This window comes from Echinops telfairi, unplaced genomic scaffold, assembly GCF_000313985.2.
Source record: "Echinops telfairi isolate 266 unplaced genomic scaffold, ASM31398v2 ScPeMD7_1;HRSCAF=3_0, whole genome shotgun sequence".
Lineage (NCBI taxonomy): Eukaryota > Metazoa > Chordata > Mammalia > Afrosoricida > Tenrecidae > Echinops > Echinops telfairi.
In genome coordinates this window covers 29,634,527-29,658,616 of record NW_022103896.1, presented here as the reverse complement: position 1 = coordinate 29,658,616, position 24,090 = coordinate 29,634,527, and the positions used below count along the sequence as shown (strand labels likewise).

General features: G+C 44.4%; 2 protein-coding genes across 4 annotated transcripts in view; one reads left to right on the top strand and one right to left on the bottom strand.

Annotated features, from left to right (window-relative positions):
• Positions 1–8,824, top strand: part of EBAG9 (estrogen receptor binding site associated antigen 9) — a 31,000-nt gene extending 22,176 nt beyond the window's left edge. For both annotated transcript variants that reach the window (XM_045287459.1, XM_045287460.1), the window contains 2 exons: positions 3,214–3,305; positions 7,536–8,824. In XM_045287459.1, coding sequence (XP_045143394.1) covers positions 3,214–3,305; positions 7,536–7,656 — 213 coding nt within the window. In that variant the 3' untranslated portion in view covers positions 7,657–8,824. The remainder of the gene's footprint in view (positions 1–3,213; positions 3,306–7,535) is intronic.
• Positions 8,825–21,981: 13,157 nt separating this feature from the next.
• Positions 21,982–24,090, bottom strand: part of SYBU (syntabulin) — a 126,280-nt gene continuing 124,171 nt past the window's right edge. For both annotated transcript variants that reach the window (XM_004697675.2, XM_030884909.2), the window contains one exon: positions 21,982–23,700. In XM_004697675.2, coding sequence (XP_004697732.1) covers positions 22,695–23,700 — 1,006 coding nt within the window. In that variant the 3' untranslated portion in view covers positions 21,982–22,694. The remainder of the gene's footprint in view (positions 23,701–24,090) is intronic.

Here is a 24,090-nt window from a genome sequence, read left to right as displayed (position 1 = left end):
ATTATTTCAATATTAAGAGTACCAATGACCTTTATAAAAAAATGAGACAAAATGTTATTTAAAAACCTGAACTTTAAAGAAATTACCACTAAAATGAGTTTGAAACGGAATAAGTTATATCTAACTTATTCCATTTACAAGTTGTAGATTGTTTCTTTGATAGAGTATATTATATTTTAACAGTGATTTGACTTAAATGGGTGTGACTTACATGCAACTTTTAAAAGATAAAAAGTAGTGGGTAAAGTAAATGACTTTGGTTCACAGTCTTGAAAATATATCAGAATCAGCTTCTTTAAATGCAGATGTTCAGCCCGACCTCCCACTCTCTCACTTAATATCTGGTGGTGGTACTTAACCATGCTTTGAGTGATTAAATGATCGATTGTATTGGTTTTCTACTACTCTATGATAACCTTGAATTTAGTGTCATAAGAACAATAAACGTTACCTGCACAGTTCCTGTGGATCAGAAAACCAGGGGCGACTGAACTGGAAGAGTCTAGTTGTGAGATTTCTTGTGAGTTTGCAGACAAGTCAGTGATTGGCTGTGGAGTCATTTGAAGAGTTGCCGGGGCAGAAGGACTCACTGAGAAGTGACTTGTGAATGTGGCAAATAGATGCTGATATGCTGTCGGTCTCTTCCGAGGGCTGCTTGAACTAGCTCCCAGCGTCACAGCTGCTACCTCCACGGGAGCAGCTCTCCTCCGCCCTGCAGGTTCCCTATGAGTCAGAACTGACCGACCACCAGGGAGTGTTTTGAGTGTCAGGCCCAGTGATTTGTGCTGATAACACAGTGATGAGAGAAAACAGAGAAGGTTCTTGCTTCATAGGATGCATTCTTTTAGAGGCGACATACTATTCAGTAAGTGGTCATCTGTATGAATACAGTTAAAAAGTGATGATTGCTATGCAGCTTCATGATGCTCGAGCATTCCCATCTGCTCTACCTCCTCAGACACCCTCTAAACCCTCAACCCCTGGCAACCACGGATGTTTTCTTGTGTGTAGGCTTGCATTTTTTCAACACGACATGCTTATCCACCTGTTTTTGGACAAAAAATTCACATGTATGACAATAGTAAATATTGTCCCGATTATTTTTGTGTATCAGTAGCATGGGTTTGATAGGTAACCATTGCTGAGGTGCAAAGCAAGAATTGTGCTTACTGTGATGGTTTATGATTATATGCTGGCTCTGCTGGGCCATGATGCTCAATGCTTTGGCAGTTATGTAATTAGGTAGTCCATTTTGTGATGTTCCTCCTTTTTGCAAACTGCCAGTTTTCAATTTAATGACGAGGTCTTTGGAACCTACTCAAGACAATAAGTGAAAAATGGGTATAGTTGGAATTAAAAAGAGGGGCTACAAAAGTTTGTGGAAAGAGTCCATTATCTTTTAATTCTATTTTTCCATAAAGCGGGTAGCCTTTTCATATTGGCCTCTTTCAATTCACTTAGCAATCTATATTTTTTGTGTAGCATATTTCTTTTTATTGCTGAAGATATAATCTCATTATATGGTTTTAGTATACATTTGCCTATTGAAAGACATTTGCTTCTAGTTTGGGGCAATTATGAATAAGATGATTACAAACGTTTGTTTATGGGTTTTTGTGTGAATCTAAGTTTTCAGCTCATTTGAGTAAATATCTATGAGCATGATTGCTTGATCATATGGTAAGCCTATGTTTATCTGTGTAAGAAATTGCCAAGCTCTCTTCCAAATTAACTGTACAATTTTACATTGCTGACAGAAACACAGAGCGTTTCTGTTGCTTTAAATTTTCCGTCGTGTTTGGTGTCGATGTTTTGGATGCTAGCCATTCTAATAAGGGTTTAATGATAGCTCATTGTTGTCTTAACTAACGACATAAGAAGATCACTAGGGTGAAGGGAATGTGGGATAGAAAGGGGGAAACAATTACAAGAATCTAAGTATTACCTCCTCCCTGGGGCATGGACAGCAGAGAAGAGGGCAGAGGGAAACATCGGACAAGGGTAACTTATGACAAAACTATAATAATTTATGAACGATGAAGGGTTCATGAGGGAGGGGGAGGGGGGAGAGAGGGAGGAAATAAGCAACTGATATTAGGGGCTAGAGTGGGAGGCAAATGTTTTGAGAATGATGAGAGCAACAAATGTGCATATGTGCTTGACACAATGGATGTATGTATGGATTGTGATGAGAACTGTACGAGCCCCCAATAAAATAATTAAATTTAAAAAAAGATCACTAGTGGCATAGTGGTTATGTGTTGGGCTGCTAACTGTAAGGTGATCCGTTCAAAACCACCAGCCACTCTGTGGGAGAGAGAAGAGACTTTCTACTACCATAAAGAATTGCAGTCACCGCTTCTTGGCCTTTTGGCTAAGATCAAGTTAGAATTACAGTCAAGGAAACCTATAGGGGCAGCCCTACCCTGCCCCATAGGGTCCCTGTGAGTTGGTATTGACTTGATAGTAGTGAGTTTGGTTTCTTGAGTTTAATGACAGATAACCCAGATAGCTCTGTCTATAACCAAGTCAAGCCTTTAGTTGGAGTTGTCAACTCTCCAAGGAGCCCTGGTCCTGGTGCTGTGGGATAAGCATCCGGCTGCTAACCTCAAGGTCAGTGGTTCAGACCCACCAACCACTGTGGGAAAGAGATGAGGCTAATGAGGACCTAATGTCGGGGGTTTAAGTAGAGAGAAAATGTTTTGAGAATGATGAGGGCAAAGAATGTACAAATGCGCTTTACACAGTTGATGTGTGTATGGATTGGGATAAGAGTTGTATAAGCCCCTAATAAAATGATTTTTAAAAAAAGAAAGAGATGAGGCTGCCTTTTCCCTTAAAGATTTACAGTCTCAGAAACCTTACATAGGGTCTCTGTGAGCCAAATTGATGTGATGTCAGTAGTTTTATTGGTAATGACAGTTAAGCATCTTCCACATGATTATTTGCCTCATGTTACATCTTCTTTGGTGAAGTCTTGCCCATTTTGTAATTGAGTGGTTTGGGTTCCATTTGCTGAGTTTAAAGGGCCCTTTGTGTATTTTGAGTATAAGTCCTTTATCAGATATTGTTTGTATCTTGTTTCTCCATGTCTCTGGATTGTGTTTTCATTCTCTGAAAAATGCCATTTAGAGCAGAAGATTGTAATTTAATGATGTTTTTGGAGAAAAGGTAGCACTTTACTATCATCGTTTTGTCTTATTTTTGCTGTAGCCTGAATTAGGGGATTTAGATACCTGGCAGGAAAATACCAATGCGTGGGAAGAAGAAGACGACGCAGCCTGGCAAGCAGAAGAAGTGCTGAGGTACATCCTGTGGCTCGTATTTGCACTGTAAACTGAGGAGAACTAGCTGTGTTCCCCGCTGTGTTTGACATCATAAAGCCTGCTCTGCCGAGTGTTGTGTTTTTCCTCATTCTCCCTCTTAGCAACTTCTGGTAACATAGGACATTTTTTCTTTTTTTAGACGACATGCACTTTTTTTGTGATTAAGCCCTCATTCTCAGAAACCAAGAATTTAAGAATAATTGCTCTTTTAGTGGCAAACAAGACCTTTTATAATATATGCTTTATACTTCATTCCTTATGAAACACCCATCTCTTCTATGTCCTACACTGAAGTGAGTCACCTCTGTCTATTCCTATAGGTCAGAAATGAACACTTTTTGCTTCCTATGGTTTAGCATATATTTGAATAAAATTATCTACACACATGCATACTTCCATATTTTCACTCTAGTTCTACATCCCAAAAAAGAGATGACGTTGCCTTCTCCTGTAGAGTTACAGTCTCAGGAACCCACAGGGCCACTCCTGCTCTGTTGCTATGAGTCAGAATTGACTCTCAGGCAATGATTTTAGTTTTTTGGTTTAGTGTACCCCAATCTCAGTTAATGTACATGTAAACTCTATAAGATAGGTAATGCAGAAAGTGCTTATTATACAGAAAGAAAATACTGTAGAGATTTAACTGTTTGGTTATTTTTCATTGGTTCTTTCTTTGTTTTAGTGATTAATCAACTCAGTTCTCACTACTGCTACATGGTATTAGAGACTAAGCAAACATTTTTTCTTGGGAGAACTATCATCACTGATCATTTACATGCAACTAAATTGCTTGTGTCTCTTTAAGAATGATATCATAAAATGCATGATATGCTTTTGTATTTTACAATTTTAAAGAAATGTTTTTGCAATAGGCCCCTGGTAGCACAATTTTAAAGTATTTCACTGTTAACCAAACAGCAGTTTGAATCTACAAGGCACTCTGGGAAAAAGATGTGGCTCTCTGCTTTCATAAAGATAGACACCTGACAGTTCTGCTGTGCCCAGTAGAGGTACCGTGAGTCACAATCCACTTGATGGCCTCGCACTTGGTATTTTGGTTAGTCACACTATCTTTTTAAAAACGTTTTTTTATTTAATCATTTTATTGGGGCGCATACAATTCATCACAATACATAGATCAATTGTGTAAAGTACACCTATACATTTGTTGCCCTCATCGTCCCCAAAATTCGCTTTACTCTTGAGTTCCCAGAATCAGCTCATTTTCCTTCCCCCTCCCCTGTGAACCCGTAATCATTTATAAATTATTATTATATCTTATCTTACACTGCCTGGCGTCTCCCTTCACCTACCCCTCTGCTGCCCATCCCCCAGAGTGGAGGTTATATGTAGATCCCTGTGATCAATTCCCCCTTTCTACACCCCCCACCTTCCCTCCTGGTATCACCACTGTCACCCCTGGTCCTGAGGGGTTCATCTGTCCTAGATTCCCTGCGTTTCCAGTTCCCATCTGTACCGCTGTGCATCCTCTGGTCTAACCAGGTTTACACGGCAGAATTGGGGTCATGGTAGTTGGGGGGAGGAAGCGTTTAAGAATTAGAGGAAGGTTGTGGGTTTCATTATTGCTATACTGAACCCTAAGTGACTCATCTCCTCCTCACTACCCCTCTGCAAGGTATGTCCAGTTGTCTAGAAATGGGTATTGGATCCCCATCACGTACCACCCTCATTGACAATGATATATATTTTCCAACCCCACCTTTGGTGTTTGAAGCGGCCATCTAGCCCAGAAGCAACAAAGCCCACATGGAAGCAGCACACCAACATGTGTGATCATGAAGGGCCAAAGGGACCAGGCTTCAATCACACTATCCTAAGAAAATGACTGATTTTATTTTCATTCTTTCCTTTCCAATTTGTCAGTAAATTACAATTACCTTGAATAGTCAGTAGAGGGTGCAGTTAAGTGACTGGAAATTACTTTTTCTTTTTTCAAACTGCTGTTGACGCTGGACTCTTTACTACATTGAATTTTCCTTATAGTGGATGGGTGGTTACAATATTTTCAAATGCAAACTGCAGAATTTATTAATTTTTCATGATTTGTTAAAAAACACAGCTCATCAAAAAAAAACAACACAACCCTACAAATCATCTAATTTCTAATCCTTTTTCAAAATATAACCACAGATGTAGAAGTCTGAATGTGTTAGAGAACATTTTGTGGCTTCTAGTGATGACCAATGTCAATAATGAGGATCAAGGAAGGAGCTGTTAATTTGAAGTCTGGTCATCGTGTCGAGTTTGTGCCAGGATGTCACAAGTACCTTCGCATCCACTTCACAGAAGCAGTCTGTTTCCAGCTCATCCTTGTCCTTTGTAAAGCTAGTATCTTTTTTTTTTCTCCCCACTTTATAATGACTGATTGGGAAAGAGAGTCAATGCATCAATAGCAGACATACTTCGTGCCTCAAGTTTCAAAAGTATAGCTGAAGGACAGTAGATGCTTCTGTGCCTTATTACTCAGAATACTGAAACTTTCACGTGTGTGTGCCTATTCCGTGCCCTCTAACTCCGAGCCTGTTTCTGACTGCCACTGTGCCACACTGCCACTGAGGACAGTTTCATTAGGAAGAAGTGTTTGATACCTTACTTTATTCCAGGATGAAACTGGACAGGTAAAATATATTTTGTTTGCAGTGATGACTAAATTGTCTCTTGTGCCGGGAAATAGCTCCCTTCTTGTCACTGTCATTTTACCTTTTTTTAGTGCAGATGTTCAGTTTTGCTTAAAAGTGAGCAGAGCTAATGAGAAGTATTTTCTTTATCCTTTCGGAAACATCTCTAATTATGCAGGTCAAAATGCTGCCTAGAATAAGTGTATATATTTTTTGAAATTCAGTCTGCTCCCCATCTTACGGGTTTGCAGAAAGTTTTTGGAAAACTTCCATTACCTTTTAATTCCATTTTCCATGAACTTTTGGAAGCCCCGTTCGTTGTCAGTGTGATTGAGAGCTTTATATACATTTCACTCAGCGTCAGCTTTGAGATACTCCGTAAACAGGTACGTTGTGGTGCATTTTGCTTCATGCAACCTAATGTCGCTTCAGTACCGCAGCGCAGTATACTTATTTTCTCCATCCCACCCTTCAGCTCCAACACTGACTTTTCTTCCCACTTCCTTCTGTTTCATCACTACCTACTACCCAACCCCCTACAAATCAATCAACAAAGATAGAGAGGCTTAGTTATTTCTGAGCCAATGGAGTTATATTGGGCAAAGGAGGAGGCACGCAGTCTATATAATAGATAAAATTAATAAAGAGGAGCCCTGGTAGTGTAGTGGTTACGAGTTGAGCTGTGATCCACATGGTCAGCAGTTCAAAGACCAGCAGAGGAAGACTAGGCTGGACTTTCTATCCCAGAGATAGTTACAGTCCCGGAAACCCACAGGGTGTTGCTGGAAGTTGGCATTGGCTTTGTGGCAGTGAGACAGAGAACTAGTAAATAAGTACCCTTTTTTGCTCCTTCATTAGTAAAGCTGACTGAGGCTATTAATCCTTAAAGAGCTTTCTAGCTCTAGGGTGTGTTAAGTTTTTATTATCTTTTTGCAGTGTGTTCTGCACAACTGTGTTGTTAATGAAGGAGCCCTTGTGGGGCAGTGGGTTACATGTGGGTTATTAACCTCAAAGTCAGCAGTTCAAACCCACCGACAGCTGCAACAAGAAAGATGAGGCTGTCAGCTCACATAAAGGTTTATTGTCTTAGGAACCTGAAGGAGCGGTTGGTTCTATGCTGTCCTATAGGGTCCACACTGAGTCAGAATCAATTCGATGGCAGTAAGTTATTGGGTGTTTTAATTTCTTTAGCTAAATGTTTTTAACTACAATTATCCTCTAATATTGAGCTTTTTAGAGTGACATACGAAAAGGTATGACCAATGGAAGTAGTTTTTCATGGAAATAATCTGAAGAGGAGTCAGAGAGATGGGTTCATATGTTCAACCCCATGACCTTGGAGTCATTTCTCCTTTGTCCGTCCCTCCTTTCACTGTGTGTCAAATGGAGCTAGTGCCTCCTGTGGATAGCAGGGATTAAAAGGAAGGCCTTTTTGAAAGCCTGCAATTTTGAAAACAGGAGAATCAGCACTTTCTATTTGATTTGATGATAGTAGAAATGCATTGTTGTTGCCTTCTAGAAGTATTCCATCGGTGTAGAAATGTTGAAGATCTTTCTTTTCAAATTGCAGGCAGCAGAAAATAGCAGACCGAGAGAAGAGATCAGCGGAACAGCAGAGGAAAAAGCTGGAAAAGGAAGCCCAGCGGCTGATGAAGAAAGAGCAGAACAAAATCGGGGTGAAGCTCTCGTAACGAAGCTTCTTGGTTCTCCAGGTATGACAGTGCCAGTCGGAGGGACTGCCGGGCCCACCCACGCAACGTGTGGAGATGTGAGCGTGTGTCCGAATACACCCACTACGTGAGGGAATGCCTTCGCAGAGCATCCAGACTCCACGATTCTCCCGCGGTACCATGATCTCTTAGCTATTGAGACACACACACGTGACAATATTTTCTTCAACATGCTTCAAATATCAGACAATTGATCGCTGTAGAGAAATTAACTACAAATGGAATATACCAGTACCTCTTCAGGCTAGTATTTCTAGCTAACTACATGGATGTAAATAATTTTATGGTGGACAAAGACTGCTGTTTACTATGCTTTCTTTCATTGTGCATAATGATAAAATAAATCATTTTAAATACGCTCCTATTTCCATGAGTACCTGATCTAACTCAGACAGACTCTAGGGCTTTCAACTTCCTGGTTTTTGTTATCAGAAGCTAGCATCTGAATTCATTTTCTCTAATTTAAAATGGTGATATATGTTTGATACATTAAAGAGTTTGATGATTTGGATTTTTGTTCCAGAAAATAACATTAAATGCAATTATTTTATTTATGATAAAGCTTTTTCTACGTTTTTGTGTTCTTTAAGATCATGTTGCAATGTTATTATACATATTTGTAATTTATACTGCATGTAAAAACACACCACAAATTAGCTAAAATGGTCACCTGTGTAACATTATTACAGCTTGTGAGTTTTTAAAGCTGGTCTCTGTTTGTTGCAGGTTCTATGATATGACTTATTTATGTGTCGTCATTCTTTCCTCTCCTTAAAGCCATGAATTCACAAATGAAGGCCTTTGGTTCTAGTGCTTCAGCCCCCTAGATGAGCGGTGCTCAGCCTTCTGGATGCCGCGACCCTTTCCTGCAGCTCCTCATGGTGGGTGACCCCCCCCAGCCATCACATTATTTTTGTTGCTGCTTCATAACTGTAATGTTGCTACTGTTATGAATCGGGTGACCCCTGTGAAAGGGTCGTTCGACCCCCAAAGGGGTCACGACTCAGGTTGAGAACTGCTACCTTAGATGGTCTCTGTATCAGTTTTATTTATCTTACATCAAGTCACCTGTATTGTTAGCTAGGATGATAATATTGATTCATTAAATTATGAACCAAGATAAGAATAATATTTTTATTGTTGAGTATTGACTGCCTCAAAAATAGACCCTCAAAGAAATAGATACTGTGTCCATGGGGGGAAATTTTTAAAATTTCACAGGCCTCCTCTCCAGGATTAAAATATATCCAGCTTGACTTGCATGGGTTTAGAATTTTTAAAGATTTTTTACGTTATTACTACAAACTAAGATTTTTGTAGGTTGGTAAAATACTGCATCAAGGAGTCCTGCTGGCCATGTAGATTAGGCATTGGACTATAACATTAAGTTTGGTGGTTCAAACCCACCGGCCACAGCACAGGAAAATTGCAACTGTCTGCTCCTGTCAAGACAGTCTCAGAAACCCATAGGGAGGCGGGGCTATGAGTCAGATTTGGCTTAATGGCTTTAGGTTTGAAGATTTTAATTTTTCTTTATTTTTCACTATAGGCTAAGCATTGCTAATATATTTGAATTCAAGTGATATTTGATCATAAAATCACAAATTGTACAATGGGAGCTCCCTAAGTCACCCTACGCTTACCAATTCTAAATTATTATAGGAGCCATTGAAATTTAATAGGTACGTACGTGTTACAGCTCAAAGCCACATTTTCCATTTCCATGTTTATTAGTTTCTACTAATAAAATAGAATTTAACTCAATCTTAAAAATAATATTATTCTCTTTACTCATTTGTATTTCTTTATTGTGGTAATCAGTACATGATTTATTTAAGTGTGGAGTTTACCAAGGATAACTCTCCGAAGTAAAGTGTATTTTACTCCCTCCCCCTGTACTTAAAAACTTTTGAAGTCTGCTTTGTGCATGATTTTCATCTATGTAAGGTTTTAAACCTCATGTAGATATTTGTATGACTGATTCAAAAGCAGTATTTTTTTTCCCATATAGACAGCAACTCTGAATTTTTTTTTGCCCTCCATTGGAATTTAGACAAAATTCCTACATTAAGTTTGGGTATATTTTGGTCCCAAAAGAAGCCACTAAGTTAAATGCATATCGTCAAACTTCCACGGAAGCAAACTTAGGCTCCTTTAGCTCTTCAATTTCTCTTTTCGTCTTCATTTTAATAAACAGCTGCCAGTTTCAGAAGCTCCTCAGAATCTTGACCAGCAGTAAAGAAGAAATACAAGGAGGCACAGAAAGAAATGAGGAAGTCCTCCTTATTTATCTGAATTGTGCATTCCGTATATTGTAAGAGTAACAGATGAAGACATGGGAAGCTAAATGTATAAATTTTGTGGTTTTCAGCCATTCCCTCTTTTATGAAGTTTTAGCTGGAGGTAATCCCCTTGCTGACACTTGACTCTTTATTTGGTAGCATACGTGACTGAGTTCATGTCTTAGGATTGATGGTTGAAAATTCAATGTCCGAAGTCCTCAGTTTTGGGATGCACTTGGCCTCTGGCCAGAGCAGTAATTACTCTTGGGTGGAGAAAAACTGATGATTGGGGAAGGTGGTAGCTATAGAAGCTAGCAACTGGATTAAACTTACTTATTTATTTTTACAAGTCATCACAATCCATACATCAATTGAATCATGCATGTTTGTATATGTTTCCTTCATTCTTTTCTAGACATTTACTTTCTATTGAGCCCTTGGTATCAGCTCTTTTTTTTAACCCCTCTCTTCCCCCCACCCCCCAACCTTCATGGCCCCCTGATAGACTGTACATTGTTATTATTTTCATCTCACACAGACCGCTGTCTCCCTTCCCCCATGTTTTCTGTTGTTCTTCCCCCTGTGGAGGGGTGTATGGTTATGTGGCAATCATTGCGATCAATTCCCCCTTTCTCCCTCTCCTCCTCTTCCCCCTACCCTTCTGGTATCGCTATTCCCACTCCTGTTCCTAGATTCTGTGTGTCGTGAGCTCCCATCCCTTTCTATATTTGTTCCGGTCTAGTCTGAATTGAGAAGCTGCACTGGGGTCGTGGTAGTCAGGGGTGAGGAAGCCTCAAGGAACCAGAGGCATATAGTGTGTTTCATCGATGCTTTACTGCACCCTGGTGACTCATCCCTTCCCTTTGGCCCCTCTGTGGGGAGATTGTTCCACTGCCTGCAGATGGGCTCTGGATCTCTGCTCCAGCCCCCCTTGTTCTCAACAGTATGGTTTTGTTTGTTGTGTGTCTGCTGATGCCTATGACCTAGTCTCTGATTCCTCATGATCGCACAGGCGGTGCACTTCTTCTATGTGGACTTGTTGCTTCACTGCTGAATGGCAGCTTGTGTAACTTCAAGCCTTTAAGACCCCAGACACTATATCTTTTAATAGCTGGGCACCATCCACCTTCTTCTTCACATCTGCTTATGCACCCGTTTTGTCTTCAGCGATTGTGTCGCAAGAGTGAACATCTCAGATTAAGGTTACTCTATAAACCAACACTGTAAATGTAACCATGGCCAGTGCTCTGAAAAGCCTGAACTTTGTCACTAATGGCATATTGACTGAAGGGACAATGTAATGTAGACCAGCATTAACTACCTTAACCCATGCCATTTTATCCTATGCAGTTTGAATCCAAGGTCACTTACGGTAATGATTTCCGCTCTTTAGCCACTTATGTATAAGCAAGTACCAACAGTTACAAGCTGAGTGCTCTGGCTGAAGCCCAGCTAGGGCTGAGCCAGAGCAGGGCCTTCTACTTGCCAATGAATTAGAGGACTGAAGAAGACGGGTCCAGGAAGAACATATTTTAGTAGTTAATGTGATAAGCATGTTTTATGCCATTTTATTTGGCATTTGGAGTATCAATGAGCTATTTTCTTAAAATGTCTGTAATTTCCTTTCCTCTTTAACGTAACAAGGCCATTCCAAGACAACCGTAACAGTGCTTTCATATTCAACTTTTCTTTTTGCTAAACGTCTCTTATTTCCAGTGCTTCTTAGGCATGATCACTGGGCCTGCCTAGTTAGTAGAGTAAACGTTGAAAGCTAGTTTAAGATGCTACATACCCCGGAGTGCAAACTTCACAGGTTGGAAAGAGACTATTCTAGGAACGTACCCCCCAGCACCGCACAAGAGATTTCCTATTCCGAGCCTTTGCAGGGCAACTTGCACTGGATGTCTGTAGCTAGCCTTCCCTTGTCCCCAACTCCATGACTATTTCTGTGCATGCTTTCCTATTTGTTGACCTCCCACTAACGCCCAAGCACTCAGGTGCTGCGGAGATGGCACCAAACCAACCAATCAGACTCACCACCATTGAGCCATTTCTGACTGAGAGGTTGCAAATCAGGCTGCTAACTGCAAGGTCAGCAGTTCCAAACTAGCAGCTCAACAAAAGTTCTCTCCTACATCTGAGAGATGTCATAGCACTGCAGAAGCAAACGGCCCGGGTTGGCAGGTCTTTCAAATGGGGAGGCTGTAACGCCCCATTTGAGATTAACCGCGGTTGTGTCTGGATACTGCCTGGCACATGGGCAAGCACTAGGATGTGATTTTTCCCAGACCTGGTTTGCACAGGTGTGGACACCCCTTTCCCTGCAGAGTAGATGAGGTGACTGATCTTGAATTATTGATTTTCTATGCTTTGAAGTTGAACTGCAAATTTAGAAAGAGAGACCAGACCCAACCCACTGCTTGGCCAGTTGATTACAATGCACAGCGACTGTCCAGGTCAGAGCAGAAGCGTGTGGTTGGGTTGTGGCTTCTAAGACTGTCAATCTTTATGGACGCAGACAGCTTCTTTCTCCCTCTGAGTGGCTGGGGGGATTGAGCTGCTGACCCTTTGCTTAGCAGCTGAACTCTTTCACCCTGAAACCGCCAGGGCTCCTTTATGGACTGAACATTCATGATGTGTTCAACTAATTTTACTGACTCCTCACCACCCAGTGAAGTAGCCATTATCCCCATTTCACACACCGGGAAAGCAAGCCTTCCAAAAAGACAGTTGTGTGCTTAATGGATGGGAAGGCAAATGGCCAGCTTTGAAAGCAGGTGAGAGGTGGCTCCACGTGGACTCGGGTTTCTAAGGCTTCCCGATGAAACAGCTGCCAGAAAGGCTTCCGAAGGCCCTCTCCAGTTCTTCGAGTGTGGTGCCAGTGAGGAGGGCGCTGCCACGTAGAACAGGCAGAACAGCCGTTGGTGTTTCCTAAGAATTGATCAGGACGAGGAAAGTAACTTGGTATTTTATTTCCATATAAATTATGAATATAGCCTAACTTCAATGCCCATATAATGTTATAGCCTGAGTTTACTTGCATCAGGAAAAATCAAGGCCAAATGAGGCGTGATTTATATTCACACATTTCAAAGACAGGCCAATTAGCACACTTGACTGATTCATTTCTAATGGGGTTAGGATCACAGGCGTCATACATAGTGCAGACCAGTAACATACCCAGAGAGAGACCTTCTCTGCCATGCTCCTGACGCTGCTCCCTGATCTTACTGACGTGTGTCTAGGATCGAGATGAAGGTTAAATGGCACAGGAAAAAACCACCCCCATGTATAAAAGTTCAGCGTATGTACTCTGCTTCAGTGACATCGTGAGAGTTTCTTATGGTCTTTGTTAGTATCGGCCCATTGTCATTTTAACTACCATGTATAATCAATATCATGTCATAAGATATCAAACCTTAATTTGATTTCTTCACTTACACAGCACTGTGTTTTCCAAATCTGTGGTCCTCAGTCTCAGGGAGAGTTGTGCTCACCCACAACGTGGAGGAGAGCTGCACCATCCATAGTCATCCTGGCTCGGAAATACATTCTGACATCTCTGGCTCAGGATTGTATTGCGGGGTTAAGTCGAGCGAGATGTGCATAAGGATCTATATAGTGTCGCTTTTAAGTTAAAATACACAAAAATTGCAAGTGTGCTTTATTCTTGGCATCGGAACCTCTAGTGACCGGATCTGTCTTGATGAGAAAGAGCCCTTGAGAAGTGAGTGGCAGTATGCAGATGCTCATTTGGAAGGCCTTCCCTCCCCTATTTACCGCTTTGGGGAGATGTGAAAATTAAGGTGGTTTTCCTCGTTCATTTTCTCTAGACAACCAACAAGCCAGAAATAATGTGTAGTTGAGAAGAACTACAGGTCAATTTAAAATGCCAGCCCCCATTGTTTACTGTCAAACGTGAGTTTGGCCAACCACTTCCAGCACTGACAGCTATTTTTATTGCAAGGAAGGGGAGGAGATTCTGAGTGCACCATCAGATTAGAAAAATTGTGCTGTTGCTAATAGCTTTCAGATTCCAGGCCACTCACACTCCAGACAGGCAAAAATTGCATTTTTTGCACAGTGGCTCAAAATAGCGTTCATCAGAAATGACACCTGGGAGAAACGACAGGGAAGGAGAAAGAGAATAGAGGTCAGATAAGATCACCATGGGGACTCATCCCTGCCAGGAATGAGCAGGACCATATGCCCACCTTTAAGACCACGCACCAGGGAGTCTGGCGGCGGGTGTGGACACCATTTTACATCCCTAGTCCCACGTCCCAGATAATGATACAGTCTCTGGCCTTGTGATTACACACAGGACTGCTTACCACAAGATCAGCAGTTTAAAACCGCCGGCCACTCCTAGGGAGAAAGATGAGGCTTTCTACTCTCATAAAGACCTAGAGTCAAGGAAACCAACAGGGACGGTCCTACCCTGTCCTATGGGTCACAATGAGTCAGAAGTGACTTGCTTTGGTGCTTGGAATGAGAGAACATGAGTTGTTTTCCATTCTAAACCATTAGAGGACAGACCAAGTTTGTGCGAAAGCATAAAAAAACTTCACTAAGCATTCATCTGTTTGGGACAGTTAAGAGGATTGAGTGTTCTGGTGTAGTATTAAATTAAAAATGGTGGGGGGGAGTGGGGGACCAGCCCCACCCGCTACTAGAACTCACTGGTTCAGTAATACTACTTCTGGGTTCAGTAATGCACAATTGTACGGTTGAGATATTTAAGTATTATAGTAAAGTCATCGAGAGCTTGAGAGATAATACAATAATACAGTCAGACATATTACATGGTAGCATTGCTCACCTCCTCCCCGCTTGGTGATCCTTGTGGGGGGAACCCGGCTGCCAGAGCAGGAGCCGCCTCTCTCGAGGGAGTAGCCCTCTCGTCCATCGCCCTCATGGGAGCAGCCCTCACGGGAACCAGCTCTCCTTCCTCAGCCACCCTCGGCCAGCCACCCTTGGCCAGCCACCCTCTCCAGCCACCCCCTAGAGAGCCAGGGAGCCTCCTTATTTATTGCTAACCACACATTATATTACTTTAGGGGGATACATCACAACATTATGCGTCACAGAGAAGGGTGGTACAATTCATCCTTGAACAGGTTTCATCATTCTGGTGTCTCATACAATAAAGCAGACAATTACTATTTTGGGAGGCATTCAAGTCCCCTGATAGCAGACAATAACCTGAGTCACAGGGAGGGGTAGCGACATAGGCAATACAATCAATAGGAGGGGGATGACCTAGGGGTGTGCCCACATTTGTTGTGGGATAAACAGTGGTGTCTGCTTGATCTAGACAGCTGATAATGGCTACCTAACCTTGGTCATCCTTGGGCGGGTTTGCCCTCTCTGGTATCTCCTGCAAGTAAACAGACCACCACTATCCTTATCAGAAGGGAGTGGGTCTTATTTAGGGTGAGTCAGACTAATAGTCTAGCCACTATAGATGGCTGATGTTAAGGAGAATAACCTCTGACCTACTTTCGCTGATCACCTATTGTACAGTCATTCTTAAGCAGCTAAGTCTGGTACATATTTTGGGGAGACAACTTGAGAGAAATCCTTCTGTTCCTCACATTCTGGCATCAGCCAAGGTACCGTTTCAGTTCATTACCATTCGTGATGGCACGCTGGTCAAGTGCTTAGCAGTCAGCAAGAGAAAGAAATGGCAGCTGGCTTCTGTGAAGAGGTACAGCCTTGGAAACCCGATGGACTAGCTCTACTCTGTCCCGTCTGATCGCTACAAGCCAGACTCCTCTCAGCAGCAGTGGGTTTACCATACATGAGTATTTTTATCAGTGTTTCCCAAAGTAGGTGGGTGCGGGACTGATCCCAGGGGCAGCAAAAGCAGGTACACTTTCTCCTGGGTGATGGGCTATAGTACAAACGTTATTCATTGCCAGGGGGCACGGAGTGTTTTTTTTTTCTCTCTGAAAAGGAGGTGGCAGACCAAATCCGTTTGGGACCCATGACTTATATGGACTGGCAGTTTTCAAAACAGCTGCTAAATAGTGACACGGTGCTCCAATTGTTCTCTCCGGTGTCAACACAACCACACTGTGGTAATAACTTGTTTTAGAAGAATTACTAAGAAATGGTTCCCCAGGAGTTGGCGATTAAGGGTGTCCCAAATACCCAACTCTTCCAAGATGCTCTTCCACTCCAATCCTCCCCCTCCTTGCTGGAGTATCTCCCGTCACATCCCGGGCTCTGCCGTTCGTGGCATCATCCCACAGAAACTCATGAAACTTCAAGTAAAAACGTCTTGTGGTTTTGGGTGCTGTTCGGTCCAAAATTCGAACGTCCAAAATCTGAAGGTCAGGCAGAGGAGAGCCAAGTACAAGGTCAAGAGCCAGAAACCCCAAAAGTTCAAAATTCATAGCAAGTCTTTTGCTTCGATCTAAGCTCTGACAGACAGTAGAGGTCTGGCTTTCCAGATGAGGCAATATGTGTTACAACCGTATATTTTCCCATTTTTGTATCATGGTAACATTTACATACCCAAGAAGAGCAAAGGATGGTGTCTCAAGTCACACTCTGTACTAAGGTAGAGTAAAAGATGTCCCCAAGGAAACAAAGGATGTGGCCCTACATCGCAATCTCTCCTTTGACCCATTTTAGAGTTGTTGCTGTTTTCAATTTGAAGTAGTTAGTTTATTGTGCCAACCCGGCTGATAAACACATATGGGGTTAATTGAAGGGCGGGAGGATAAATGGCTCAGTGAGCCTTGCCTTTCTAGTTCTCGGGTCTCTTGCTTTCTGATGGCTGGACCATGGTGCAGCTGCCCTAGCCAGTTTCCTGCTTCAGCTGGCAAGGCTCACTTCCTGCAAGACATCCCTGAGAAGCCACATGGACCTACTCTGCTGCAGCCCTGGGTGCTGGAGCAGCCGTGTGGAGACCCCTGCCAGCTCTAAGATGATTACATGCTCACTGACTCAGCTTTCCTCCTGCAGTTGGCATCATTGCGTGTGTTTTATGAGATGGAGGACGACTTTGTGGATTGGTTTTGGACATATGGGTTAATGGGTTAATGTTGGACTTGTGGGCTTGGGCAGCACTGGGTTGGGATGTTTTCTTGATGCACACTTAACCTTTATATAAAACTCTCTCTTATACATGAGTTTCTGTGGATTCGTTTCTTTACCCAGGTTAACACAAATGTTTTCTGCTTTCTTTTCTGAGGTTCTTCTGTTTTGTTTTGTCTTTGTTGCTTGTTTTGTATTTGCATGATTTTCTGTATAGGAAATCCAGGAAAGGTACATTTACAAAGACAGTAACGGGATTAGTAAATACCTGGGAGCATGGTAGGGGGATCAGGGAGGAAACGGGGAGTGAATAACAATGAGTTTGAGAAGAAAATGTTCTGAAGTGGATTGTGATGATTGCCCCACTCTTCTTGATATTACTAAGCCATTAAATTGTGCGATGTGTGAATTATACGCCAATAAGATTATTTTTAAAGTTTGAAAATGAAATTAAAAGAAATGAACTTCCCTCCAGACATTTGGAAGACCCTTGGATTCCAGGAGGAGCCCTGGTGATGTAGTGTTACATGTTGGGTTGCAAATCTGAAGAAGGTCAGTGGTTCGGAACCACCGGGCGCTCCGAGGGAGAAAGAAGAGGCTTTCCACTCCTGTAAAAGGAACAATCTCAGAAACCCATAGGGGCATACTGTCTCCTGACATAGTGTCAGGAGAGACCAGCTCAGGAGACAGACTCAGGAGAGTAGAGGGCCAGTGCAAGAGGAAGGTCCTAGATGGGGTGGATTGACCAGCGGCTACATCAACAGGCTCAGGCGTAGGGATCATTGTGAGGATGGCGCAGACCATGCCGGGTTTCCTTCTGCTGGGCATGGGTTCTCCAAGGGCAGAGCCGACTTGAAGGCACCTAATAACAGCAACACAAGTTCACAGTCTGAGGAACCCACAGGGGCAGTTCTATCTTCTAGCCCATCGGGTTGTGATGACTCCGAATCAAAGGGGTGTCAGGGAGTTTTCTTATGACAGGAGAGGACCGTGGAGCTTAGGACACACACACCTTACAGGGTAGATAGTAAGCCTAACTGCCCTCGGCTTTGGAAAGTATGCTGGTTAGATTAGCTGTCAACTTGTACCTGATGGAAGCAGAGGGACACAGTCCAATCTATCACACAGTCCCAGCTTGAGGATGCCTCCCGGGATCCTGGGAGCCCCTCCTTTGCCCTTCCCGACCTGCTGGCTTGGATTCTGTGTCTGCCTCCAGGGGCGGCCCCATGCATACTACTGACCGTGGGAGCTGTGGCGCCCTGCCCGGTTCCCCCCCTACCTTGGATCCACTCCACTCTGCACCCACCAGCCTGGGATCTCCCTGCTTCCTGCCTCCTCCGCCCACAGCTACATGAGGCTGAAGAGGGCTCTGGCCAACAACGGTCCGGGGACTGGAGTTGGACGGGGCTGAGACGCCTTCTTGATATAAAGTTATTTCTTACACATGAAACTAAAAGATGCCTTCAAGGTAGCAAAGGGTGCGGCTTGGATCACCCCCTGTATCACATACCCAGAGCTCCAGGGGAAGAGACATGGAGACACTCTGGGCCAGGTGCTGCTATAGCAGAAATGCCCCTTTGATGCCTTTCACATTTTGGCTCCCGTTGGTGATCACAATCAAGTTATCACAATCATTGTGGTAGGAGGGGAATTGTCGCCACAAGGGAGCAGTGATTTAAAAGTTAATACCTGATAGAGACCTGCTTTATCCTATTGGGACGAATTGTTCAGTGGTGGTGGTTTGGGACAAGTGGGAGTTATTGACATTCAAGATTCAATTATACTTAATTATTAGTTTTCACGGTGCAGGTGAAAAAAATGACATCGTGTCCATTTTGCCCAATGGAAATGAATGTTGCAAAAGTGATCACTGACCCAAAAGAGAAGCCAGAAACTACCCCCAAGCCTTTAAAAATTAACCAAAGACAAAAACATATCAGTCTTAACCACAACTCGGGTGCCCAGAGGCCGATGATAAATTCAAATCACAGATTTCCTTTTTTTGCTTCTGTCCCAAATGTCAGAAATGCTTGGCATCTGAGCAGATTGCATTTTCCTCCCCCTTTCTGAACAGCTCAACTTGAAAGATCAACATATCCCTTGGGGGGTGGGGGGTGGGGGTGGGAATCTTTTCTTGTAAACTGGAATGTTTGCACACATAACTGTAGGAAATGTTTAACATTTGCTTTGATAGGGCAGCAATTTGGTCAATACAGTAGAATTGTTTCTTTCTGGTTTGTTTCCATTTTCTTGTCTGTCTGCAACACAGGCATTCAAATCAGCAAAAACAAAGCCGAGCCGCTTCTTCCTCAGGGTACAGTTTCTCCTGTCCACAACCCCCGGGGCCACGTGCTTTGAGGGGCTCATTTATGAGATTTTGTTCTGAATCAAAGCGGTAAGTCTCCAGACGACATCCGGAAAGCCCTCGGAGGAGGAGGAGGAGGAGGAGGAACAAAGGGGGAGGAGGGAAGACGAGGAAGACCAAGAAGGAAAACATGCAGAGTCTCATCGCTTCTAGCTTGTGCAATTGTTTGGGTACACGTAGGATATACGTAGTGTCCAACATGTTTTAAATAGGGCGCTCTCTTTGAATCTTCTGCTATCTTTAAAGGATGAAGACATCAAGAGAACAAAGTGAGTTCCTTTCTGTGATCAATTGTCACCGATTTGATGACCAACAGAAAAGTCTGTGGTTCAAGGAGAATGCTTTCTCACCAACACTCATCGTTCCATCCAGTCTGAATGTGTGAAGAACACTGCTCTTTGTGTGGCTCGGTAACAGGGGGACCCTCAACTTCCTGTAAAAACCCCCGCATGTTGCCAGGACTAAGCATCAACACAAGAAAAGGCTGTCGGGAAGATGGCAGCATCAAGGTAGTGGTCTGCACCACACTGCGGGGAGGAACCTGCGCCATGACGGCATATAGTTCATGACACTTGCGACCATTTCTCTCTAGAAACAGTTTCGTGCTACCACCACGCCTGAACGCACCGCTCTCCTCTGACGTCTTTCCCGTTTCATTTGGGCCCAATCCCTTTACAGCGAAGGCTGTGTGGTGTGTGCTGTTAGGGTGTGTGCGTGCCTCAGGTGCGTGTGGCTCCCAACAGAACAGTGTCTCACCAAAGACAGCACCTCTCCGCAGACATCATTCCCATGCCCTGGACCCCGTGGCTCCTCATCTTCTTAAGGGCTCCCCCTTCCTTACCTGCCCCTTTCTCTCCTGGATCTGTTAGGCATTGAACTGACACGTTGAACCTGTGAATGTGACCTTGTTTGGAAATAAGAGTTTTTGAAGACACCTGTGAGCATAAACTTATACTCAAGCAGGGAGGGTCCTAACCCAACGAGTGGTGTCTTAGAAAAGAGAAGAGACACAGACACAGAATCCCTTGGGAAGGTGGCCTAGGAAATGAAGTGACCTGCAAGCCCAGGGATGTACAGGGGACAGCTGGCCATCAACAGAAGCTGCAAGAGGCACAGAACAGGTACTTCCTTAGAGCTCTTAAAAGGTATCACCATGGCTGACATATTGATATTTGGGGATCCTGGTGATGTAGTGGTTACACATTGGGCTGTGATCCCCAAGGTCCACAGTTCAAACCCACCAGCCATTCCATTAAAAGACCAAGCTTTCTGCTTCCATAAAGAGTATTAGTCTCAGAAGCTCACGGGGCAGTTCTAACCTGTCTTGTAGGGTCACTACGAGTTGGCAGCGACTTCATGGCACTGAATGTAGTTTGAGTGTTTTGGCCTCAGGAGCCCTGGTAGTGTCATGGTTAGTGCTGGGCTGCTAACCTCAGAGCCAGCGGTTTGAAACCACCAGAAGCTCTGTGGGAGAAAGACCAGACTTTTTACTCCTGAAAAGAATTACACTATCAAGAAACACAAAAAAGAATTGCACTCTGAGACCCACAGGGGCAGGTTCCACCCCGCCCTTGAGGGGCTCTGTGACTCAACTAGGAAGCCGTAAGTTTGGCCTCCAGAAGAGGAGCCTGGGTGGCGCAGGGCTTAAAGCATTCCCCTGCAAATTGAAAGGCGGGTGGTGAGAGCTACAGGTTCTTTGGATGGTTTGGAGATAATAAATAGTTCTTATAACCCAGACTGTGGCTTATACTTTATTATAGCACTTCTCGGAGACAAATTTGGCCATGAACTTTCCCTTATGAAATCACTGGTGATAGCATAAAAATATACTTTATCTCAATACTGAGGGGTATGGGGAACTTAGACCTCACATCCTCCTGGTGGCATCTGCTAATTGTAAGGTCAGCAATTTAAGTACAGCAGCTGCTTCAAGGGAGAAAGATGAAGTTTCCTGCTCTGGCAAAGATGGGCAGTTTTGGAAATCCAGACAGACAATTCCTACTCTGCCCTTGCGGTGAGTCAGCTTTGACAGGGGGTGGGGGGTGGGGGTGTGGAGTGGGTGAGAGAACTATCACTCACTTCTCCACTCCCTTTCTCAGAAAGAAACAAAAACAAGAAAACTGTCTATACCATTTTTTCTTTTTTTCCTGTTCATTCTTCTACCTGCGCCAATCTGGCTTTCAATCCCATTCACCCCCCAAATGACCTTGATTCTCCTTCCACTACACACTACTTTGTTTAGGGAGAGGAAAAAAAAATTAAACCCAGCTCTCCTGAAAGGACTCAGTAAATGCATATTGAATAAAATACATATACAAGGAAATGCCTAGGGCATTTAAATTGAAAACCAATGTTCAGATCTATTTGATTTTTTAGAGTTTGTTAAACTCAGACCATACTGACTGCCGTTGGTTGGATTCTGAAGCCCAGCGACCCCGTTTTGTGATGCACAGGTTGGAATTCCTCCCTTTTCTTCCAGAATTTGTCTCTCCCCTTTCTCATTTCTTATTTCGGCTCCAGGCACTAGGTTTCCGATTGCGAGCCTCTTACTCTTGGTTGTCTTCCCAAACAGTGAGACCACAGACATTTACCTTGTAGGAGGATAAAACGTTTATTTAGATGCAAACACTAACCTGTAATTTGTCATGCTTCAACTTGTGCTTACAAACAACTTCCAGTAAAACCCTCTCTATATAGTAAGCAAATCAATACATTGTAAACTTACAATCTCATCAATGAGTAAGCTTAACGAATATGCCATTGCAGACTTCGGAGTACATTGAGTTCGGAAACTAAACAAAAGAAACTGCTGCAGGCAGACCTTATCACCCCCAAGCCAGACACTAAAGAGCTAATCAAGACTCCTTCAACCCAATGACACAAATGCACTTTTATTTTTGGTTACAATCCCCTGCGAAGCACAAGACCACTGGATTGCTGGAACGGTCACACATTTCAAACGGCACGAAGCAAAGCGAGGAGGAGATAACATACCAGCCTGACAGAAGCTGTCTTGAGAGTGCAAATTTTGCATTTTCTCTTCCTGGACCACTCGGACACGCAGGGCACCCCGGACACGACGGCAGGGTCAAGAGCATGCTTTCGCTACCACATGGGTGGGACACGGGTTTGAGCCAGACCTCCGGGCCTTTGAGGCTACCTCAGGTTTGCTACAGGGAACGGGCTTCTACTACACGGAGTGCAAATCAAATCCCGAGGGGCAAAAGGACAGACTGGGGACGCCACAGATCCACCTGCGGTCTTACCACCTGGCACAATTGGCACATCGTAACCAGGACGTCGCCTTAACTGGGGATGTGGAAGGCGGCGCGGCGGCGGAGCGAGTGCAGGGCCACCACGCAGCAGCCCCGGAGCAAGGCTCCGAGGGTGTAGACCGGACCTGAGCCCCCTGTCTGAGTACTCAGTGCCCACACCACGGTGGGCACGGCGGGGGCGGCCACGGCCACGAGATCCACCAGGAAGCTGCTGCTCCAGTACTGCTTGGCCACCTCCCCGCGAGGCCGCGGGAGGGGACGGTCCCATCTGTCCGGGGAGGCGGCAAAATCCAGCTCTGTCATGAGCTGGTTCTCTCCAGCGTCCGCCCCCGCGGACCTGTCGTCGGGCGTCTCCACGGGAGACAGAAGGATGGCCGAGGGCGGATCGCTTGGCGTTAAGTCAACCCCCAAGGCAGAGGTGGCCTCCGGGGAGCTGTCGGCCAGCTCGATCCCGGATTCCTCGCGGGGCTCCCGCACCTGCAGCAGGCTCTCCAGGAGCTCCGAGATGGCCGGGCTGAGCGGCAGCACGACGTCGGTCTGCACCGCCTGCTCCACCGCCGCACGGCGCCGGCTCGCGGGGCTCCCCGGCCCCGGGGTGGGCACAGACGCCAGGTCATCCAACAGCTCCGTGTGCAGCTCGCCGTCAGCCCCTGCCCCTGGGGCCGGCTCCTCCGGAGACAGCCCGTCGGCCATCGGGCCAAAAGGGGTGTTCAGGGCGAAGCCCTTGACCGGGGAATCCCACGGGAAGTCTAGGCACAGCTCATCCCGCAGGGAGCCATTGTGCGCCATCTCCATGCTCTGAAGGAGGGACTCCAGCTTCTTGTTCTGGATATTTATGTCCACGAAGTACTTCTGGATGCCTTTGTCTTTGTCCGCCAGGCTGCTCCTCATGGTCTCCATCACCTGTTTGAGCTGTTTGATCTCTTTCCTGGCTTCCTTGAGCGCCAGCTGGGCCTCCACCCGGTGGCATTCCTCTTCAATCCAGTCTTCCCTCATGCGGGCCAGCTGGGACTTGAGCTCCACGATTTCACTCTCCCTGGAGTGGGAAGACAGGCGGGGGTAAGGAAAATGGCGACTTTGAAGCAAGGAGCAAGTCATTCTGACACACAGCCAGGAGCCTGTGGCCTTCCATCTGAAACGCAGAGGCTGAATCGCCTTTTGAAATGCCCCCCACTCTACTTGGCAGGTGTTAGCCTCCACCACCCATCATCAATTGTAAGACAGCCAACGTCATACACAGAGCCAAAATAAAAATGTCTTCCTTATGTGAAATATCATTTTTTTATCAATATGATTCTGTCTCCAGGTTTGGGATGAAGATGAATAATTAGATGATCCATGTATGTGTTGTTGTAATATTGCTTTCTTAAGTCCGGCCTCGGCTATTTCCTCTCCCTACTACTTCCCTTCATGAATGCCCATGGTG